At 36.7% G+C, this 7,793-nt stretch overlaps 1 protein-coding gene across 5 annotated transcripts in view; it reads left to right on the top strand.

The window, feature by feature from the left end:
* Nucleotides 1–1,597: 1,597 nt before the first annotated feature.
* The window catches only part of SLC39A12 (solute carrier family 39 member 12), a 34,153-nt gene continuing 27,957 nt past the window's right edge, over nt 1,598–7,793 (top strand). For 2 of the 5 annotated variants that reach the window (XM_055709847.1, XM_027799536.2), the window contains exons 1-2: nt 3,895–4,122; nt 7,219–7,500. In XM_055709847.1, the coding sequence (XP_055565822.1) occupies nt 3,988–4,122; nt 7,219–7,500 (417 nt within the window). In that variant the 5' untranslated portion in view covers nt 3,895–3,987. Of the gene's footprint in view, nt 2,642–3,769; nt 4,123–7,218; nt 7,501–7,793 lie in introns of those variants that run through there. The other 3 variants (XM_027799528.2, XM_055709846.1, XM_055709848.1) reach the window with 3 other exon arrangements.

The raw sequence follows: 7,793 nt of genomic DNA, 5'->3' as shown, positions 1-7,793 counted from the left end.
GGCAACCATTCAAACTGATTAAAAATTATTTATTATCTCTGCAAATTCTTGAGCTCAGATCCTTGCTTGGTCATGCCAAGGTCCTTAAGTGTAGAATGTAATTTTTTTTAAAAAAAGTTTCATTTGCTTATTTAATCAGAAAGTTAATCATGGCTCTGGTTTTGCTATATGCAGTCTGTCATCATGTTAGAATGGTAAGCTACTTCAATTTGAGTTACCCCAGTTCTCCAGTTGCTCTGAGAACTCTTTCTTCCATGCATATTATCATTCTACAGCAAATAGTCACTGGCTTATGAGCATTGTGCATGGTATTTTTCCTCCTTTATTAAAAATCACCAAAAGACATGCAATTGAATTTGAGCCAAAATGACAGAGACTTAAAACACATGAGAACAATAGTGATAGGTGCTTCAGGAGGTTTTAAGACTTTAAACTGTACCAGTGATTTCTTTCTGTCTGTGCTTATCAGCAAACTTCTATTAAGCATCTAACTACACAGCTCTGTTACTATCACTCTCCCATTTTATCAGTTGGCACAGCATCAGGATGTGTGGGTAACAGAGGAATAATGCTGTACAGAAGGGTTTGAAAAAAGAACTTAGCAGTTGATGCTAGCAATTACTTCAAAAGCAGTAATCCAAGTGCTGTGTAGACAGAAGAATTGTTTGATGACAGTGGCATGACTGAAAGCATACATAGTGCTCCAGTGTCAAGGGTAAAAGCAGAGGTTGAGGTTTGAGTCACCATCAGTGATTTTGCACCACTGAGAAACTCATTTCAAGCCAGAGGAGGTCTGCAACACTGAGTCTTAAAAAGGGAAGTGAATTCTCCAGCCATAGTACTCTGTACTAATTATTATTTGTTGGTTTTTTGATACACTGTACATTTCCTTGTTTTACCGTTACTCTGTAATATAAATGTTCATGTAAGTTATAGCCAGTATTATTATGTAGGTCTTCTCTCAGCAGCTTTTAACAGTTATAAATCATCAAAGGTGTTTTTAAATGTTAGCTTCTCTCAATAAATCAAAACAATTAATGAAACAAAAAAACACGTTTGCACAATTGGATAGAGTGAATTCTTAGTTTCAATTTGTAGTTACATACAAAAACCCAAATAATATACAGATAAACCTATTCTACGTTTATTTGGAGATTGAACAATCCCTGGGATTAAATGCTGGAAGCTATTCTCTCTTTTATCTGAGGAATTATTTTTATTAGTGGAACAGATCTGGACATAGTTAGCTCTGTTTCACAAAGCAAATTATATAAAAGCTAGAGGACATGTGCATTATCATGTGTTTCTGCTTTTCAGTCACTCATATAAAAATAAATTTGAGATGAAAATTTCTGTAATTCTTGTTTGCATTAAGTTGAGTATTTGGCAATGTTTGATAAATATATTTTGTATTTTATAAAGTAAAAGAAAAGATAATTTGATATAGATTTGAGTGGTTTTTTTGTACTCTATCTAATAGTAGTACTGATTTTTAAAATGCTCAACCTTGACCACAGAAGAGTTTGTTACACTTCCTTTTACTTGTACTTTGTATTTTTGAGAACCCTCGTTTACATTTTGCACTTCCCTTAAGCTGCTGTTGTCAGTTTAATATTTCTTTTTATTATTGTCAGTATCAGTTGCCAGTTCTCAGCCTTACTAAAACAAGGCTGTTCTCTTTGACTTCATCACCTTATAAGAAACATTACTGGCATTTTAGAACCCAGGACATTTTCTAAATCTAGCTTTAAAGAGAATTATGACGTTTCTATTACTACAGGCTTACGGCTTCACAGGATTTGTTGAGCTGTATTGAACATTCTTCATTACCACACTGAAGGTTTGGAAAGTGGGAGAATGATATATATGACTGGTGTACATGTCACTGTGGAAATCTGTCAGTCGTGACAGTTTTCACTGATTTCTAGTGCAATAATATTGTATTGCCGTGGTAATGTAAATGTCGACTTTGTAACAGCATCACTCTGGAAAATCTGAGTGGGTGGAAGAAAACTTTTTTCACCGCAGTCTGAGCTATCCCAGCTTTTTTAATTGGTTCAAATGTGGCACAGAATAAGTGGGGATGAAAGAGCCTGTTCTCTATGGACTGTTTCACAAAGAAAAATGCCATTTTTCTATGGAGGTGCTTTAAAGGATTTCTGTTTCTATTCTGTTCTCATATCTGCAAAAAGAAGTAATGTTTTGATGAAAAAAGTTCAGGTTTGCTATAGAATTGATCAGATAATGTAGTAATGTAGAAAACAGAGTGCCTATATGTATTATCCATCATAATAAAATACATTCTTCAATAGAATTTATACATCTTGCACTGCTAAAATACAGTAGAGACTGTTTACATAAAATAACTGCTAAAATATGTGAAATACATTCAATAACGTGATGCTTAGAACTTGCCAAGAAGAACATGTACTAATTCCTATCCACCTCCATTGTTACCTTAAGAGCAGCTCTCTCCATAGCAACTGAAAACTTTTCAAGGCAGCAATAAACTAATCCTCTCCAGCTTCCAGAGCACCATCAAGGAATTTTAAAAACATTGGACTTCCAGCAGCTAAATACTTCCGAGGATTCAGAAGGCCACAAAGCTAGATACACAAGCATTCTTTTTTCCCTTCAGAAGGTAAGAAAATAATGTTTAGAAATAAGTACATCCTCATAACAATGGTACATATTCCTAACTGCTAACAGTAAAATATATCTAAACACCAAAGATTTTCTAACACCTAAAAACATACTAACCTTCATCTGAGTGAATGCCTATTTGAATTCAGCAGTTCTTTTTTATTTTAAATACTTTATTAGCAGAGTTTTGCTTAGAGTAAGACACACATGCAATTATTGCAATTAAAATTGTACTGCAATTAAAAGAATCTGAACTTATGTGTGGCTGTTTTAACATATGCATTATCATCTGAAAATGTATGTTCCTGCTAGCATCTGCCCATCAATAAAATTAAAACCTCTTTGTGGAAAACAGAAGTGAAACTCTTATATAAGTTTCTTGTGCTTTGATATTGAGACAGATTATTGCTAAAGCAGAGGCGATGGTATGTTAGGGAGGATATTGACAAAACAGATTTACAGTACAAAATGTCTTGCATTGAGAGGTAATGAGTTAAACTTGTTGCTTCTGGTATGTTTGTCTTGCATACTCACTGAGTTCTGTGAATGAAATTATGACCTGTTTTGTAACTCTTCAGTCTTGTCTGATCATAAAATATCACTCATTTTTAAGTACATTTTTTGCATTCTTGTGTTGTATAGCTGGAGTTTGGTGACATTGGTAAAATGTTTTGAAAATAAAACCTGCTCTGTATCATTGCTGTATAATATAATTATTGCACATTCATATCAGAATCAGACTAGTAATCTTTATTTACCGCTATTTTTGCTACTAAAAACCTGTTTCATAATGGAAAGAAAGTGAAAGCTATGGTATTTTCCTGTTCTTACTGAAAAGGATGATTAGTGAATGCAATAACATGTTAAATGAAAGCTATACACTTTTATGAGGAGGGAAGGGCACTTTGAGTCAACTTGTTCTTGGTAATTCTACAGAAGTTTTAAGGCCATGCTTGTCTTAGTTTCCTGCTGTTCTGGGCTGCAAAGCCCTTACAGGCTCCCTGTTGTTCAAAAACAGCTTGTCACTGCAAATCAGCTTAGCTGACCAATTAATAAATCCTTTCAAACATATTGCATTCACACTAATTAAAGGGTTGGGTGGGTTTTTTTCCCCTTTACCATTTAGATTCCTCAGGTTTCAAGTTTAAGCTGTGAAGTGCAAACAACAATCCAACATTCAGTGCAGATCACGCACTGCAGGAAGAGGAGATGTGTTTTCTGACCAAGCATCCAGCTCTTGGGGTGGTATGTTCCGCTTTCATATTCAGCGTGCTCATTGCTGAAGGACAGCCTGGGGAAGAGCATGGGCAGGATGGCAGCTATGCTCCCAGCCAAGGCTATCTGATGGAAGTTTTACGCATTCTTTCAGCTGACAACACTGAGCTCCACATGAACCACTCACGAGAACTGGTCAAAATGTTACTGGAGAGAACTGAGTGCCCACAGCGGATTTATGGCATGCAAGAGGACTGTAATCTGGTTAGTGCTTCAATTAATGAAGAATATCTTTACAGGATCGTCAGTGAGTTCTAAAATTATTTATTAGAGTGATACTCTCCTGAATAAGGAACCTAAACATGTAAAGGGTTTGTTGTTGAGCAAAAAATTATCCCTGCTTTAATAATTTCATTCTGAATTATTAATATTTATTGTTTGAGCTCATGAAGAGACATTCCAAACATGACAGGCATTCCTTAAAAGCACCATGCTTCAGTTGCATAACGCTAATAATTTTCCTTTAAAAGTTGTCAAGTCTTTAGTTTTCAACAAAGATTCTTCTACTTTACCCTGATCTAACTATAAAAGCATGGGCTTGAATTTGGGTCACAGAAGATTTCCACTGTGGAAAGATTTAGGTAAAAATTGGGGACCAGTTCTGCCACTTTGTGGTTTTTTTTGTTCTGGATTTTAGTATATAAAAATAAAACCCAGAAAAGATTGTCTCAGATATCTGTGCCACTTCACTGAAATATTCAAGATTTAAGAGAGGATTTTGATAAGTGGTTCAGGTCAAGGAAAATCAAAGGCAGAACGATGAATCTACAAATCTAAATCGAAACTGGGAATAGTCCATGTTAAAACTTCACAGAAGGTTTAGGTGTCTAGCCGAGTTGAGAATATTTTCAGAACTGATTCCTGATTTGACAAAGAAAGGAGCAAGTGTAAAGACTGTAGGTCCTGGGAGGAGGGAGACAGTGGTAAGTGAGCAATTTAGCTGGAAGGAACTACAAAGGGCTTGGTCATTCTTGGCTTTGATTAACATTACTCTAGCCCTGGCATTGTTCAGTGACCTACATACAGCAGAGTGTTGCTTTTTTATCAGAATTATGAGGATGGTCATAAAGGCAAGTGCTTTCATGATGTACTACTCTTCGCAATCTGCCAAGCCTTTTTCTCTGGTGCAGTAGACAGCTACTCACTTAACTGGCCCTTTCTGCAAGTGCTCACATTTTTCATATGAGCCCCAATGTGAAATTTTCGTATATAAATAATGTAGGTGCCTGTTAGTCCCTAAATGGGTAATTTTTATGAGGGAGATTGTACAGTTTTTCTCTTTGCATGTATGGGCAATGGGTATGTACCAGATCAAAAGCAGAGAATGTTTTAAACAGTAATGGGTATAGAGTCCTAAACTTCACAAAGTAGGCGTCTAGGCCTTCTTGTTCTCCCTCTTTGTTTTGCAGCTCTAGATTGCTATATTTTTTTCTTTTATTTGTGATGTATTCATGGAGAGCATGCCCACCATGTCATTGAATGGAAGAAATCTAAGTGAAGCTTAGCTGGGGCTCACTTTGGTCAGGACTTCCACTCTGTTTAGGCTTCATCTTGGAAATGTCCTGTGGGAAGAATGTCAGAACTTTCACCATTTCCAGTACTGCTCAGTGCTGGCTGTGTCAGTAACACTGCACACATCCTGCACTGCCAGTGCCGCTCTGTAGAAAATCCACGAGAGACAGACAGCATCTGCAGTCACATGCAGCCCACACGGCACTGTGCTGAAATCTTCCAAGGTGGTTTAACAAGATTTGGTTAGACAAGGTAGCAAAAACTGTGCAAGAAGCGCTATCCTTCAAGACCGTCAAAACTTGAAACAGAAAGCCCTGCCTTAGACTGGCATTTTCTTTCCTGTACTTGTTAGGAATAACTAATTCATTTCAAACTCCATTTTACTTTCCAAATCCAAGATTCCAGTCATACCACATGACTTTGGTTTTAAATTTTTTAAAAATTATTTTTAATCGTAACTCCAATGGGTATTTAAAAGCAGTGAAGTTTAACACTTTTATAGACCCTTTTTGGGTTTGTTGTTACATACTGGCCCAAAGACTCTTTGAGAATGGGCTGGCAGCTATTGAATGGCATCTGACACTTCTTTATCACCTAAGCACACAAAAAGTCATATATTTCTTGCAGTGGTCAGAAAACTAACTTCTAACTTTGTTCTGGAATTCAGTACCTTATTTCCTGTAGCCTGATATAGAAGTCTATTAGTCTTCTGGTCTAATTTTAAAACTAAGTTTTGCTTCAGCTGGCAAAAGTTTCTGGAAAGTGTGTTTGTATCAAGAAAAATGGAGGGAATTATATATATATACACACGCAGATATGTATTAAAAATCCTTGCTCAGATAGAAATCCTGCCCAGGGTTAGAATATCATTTCAGTCCTTCTGAAATGCATTTGGAGAACTGTAGAGGAATGAAGGCAGTGGATTGATTAGCATTGATAACATGCAGCTGTGGCCTTGCCTCGAAGGCAGTGGGTTGGTTGACATGGATGATGTGCAGCTGTAGCTCGTCCTGCTAAGTAGTTAAATACCACTGAGGAGTGTGGGAGAGGTGGCTGGATGGAGGAGTAGTTTGGTCTGGCCTCTGGAGGAAGGAGAAAGAGCATGGACAGTAGAATATGGCTGATGGTAAAGCCTTGTTGCGGCCTACTAGTTTTGATTGTAACTGCAACAGAGAACTAAATGGTGTTGAGACCTTGTGCAGGCTCTCTGCGCTGGACCAAACTATTCCAGTTAACAGAATTCATTGAGAAAAAAATAAAAATAGGTGTATAATTTCAGGGTCAAATAAGTTTCTTAACAGTGCATTGAGCAGAATGTAACTTCTGTTTACGTACCTTGAATTAATTACATTCCAGATACTGTGTTTATCTTATTATAAACACATATAGAATGCACAGGTGGCAATATGAAAAGCCCTAGCCTTTATCTAATATATCTATAACCAGAAATATAATCTGTTGACGATAGAGAACTGAAAGTCTTCCACTACAATGACTGATCAGAGATAGTCCTGTTTTGTAGGAAATCTTAAATCCCTTGGATACTTGACATCTGTTACAAAAAAGAAGGGGCTCTGGAAAACACAGTGGGTGATCTTGCAGCAATAGAACTGCAATGGATTACCTGCGCCCTCCTCCTGCCATTCCATCAGCCTGCATCTTTCTAGGCTTAGGTTTGATCCCTTAAATGATAGAGTTGAATTCTTCTGTTCTCTCCAATTATATTTGCACGTGACTGGGAATGTGTTACTTCAGTTCTATTTCCATTTATTTTTGTTTTTTTCACAGTGCCTTGAAGCAGATGCTTTGTTACTAATAGCTGGTGGAGGTTTAGAAGACCATCTCAGCGAAGAAGTTTTTGAAAGAATTTCTCTTATTCTTCTCTACTATGTTCTTCATCGTAGAGATATGTGTTCTTCAAAATTCAGCTTGAATAATAAGGACTATAAATTTTATCTGCAGAGTATGCTTAGTTTAAGACATGATGAAGATTGTTACTATTTTTCACGAAATGAAACTGAAGATATTTTGGCTGCAGTAAGGCAACATTTTAAAACTTCTGAAACTGAGGTAAAAATAATGAGTAAAAATAACTTCATATTTATTACTGATATAATGCCTTTAAGCTAGTTCAGAAATTGTGTCAGTATCATGGCCTTCCAGAAAACTGGTAAATAACAGTGTGAGAGCACAGGCTGAACATTGGTCTTTTGTCGTACATGCTATTTAATACTAGCCTTCTCGACCTGCTTTTGGCATGTGTTACCTAGCGTTTCCAAAATCTGCTAAGATGTGGCTAGGGAGAGAGTGCATATCGGGGACCATTCCCGAAACATGATTTAGATGAAGTTGCCCTGCTTAGG

This window comes from Falco cherrug, chromosome 4 (genome assembly GCF_023634085.1).
Source record: "Falco cherrug isolate bFalChe1 chromosome 4, bFalChe1.pri, whole genome shotgun sequence".
In the NCBI taxonomy this organism is placed as follows: Eukaryota; Metazoa; Chordata; class Aves; order Falconiformes; family Falconidae; genus Falco; species Falco cherrug.
The sequence above is the reverse complement of the archived record's forward strand: the minus strand, read 5'-3'. Positions and strand labels throughout refer to the sequence as shown.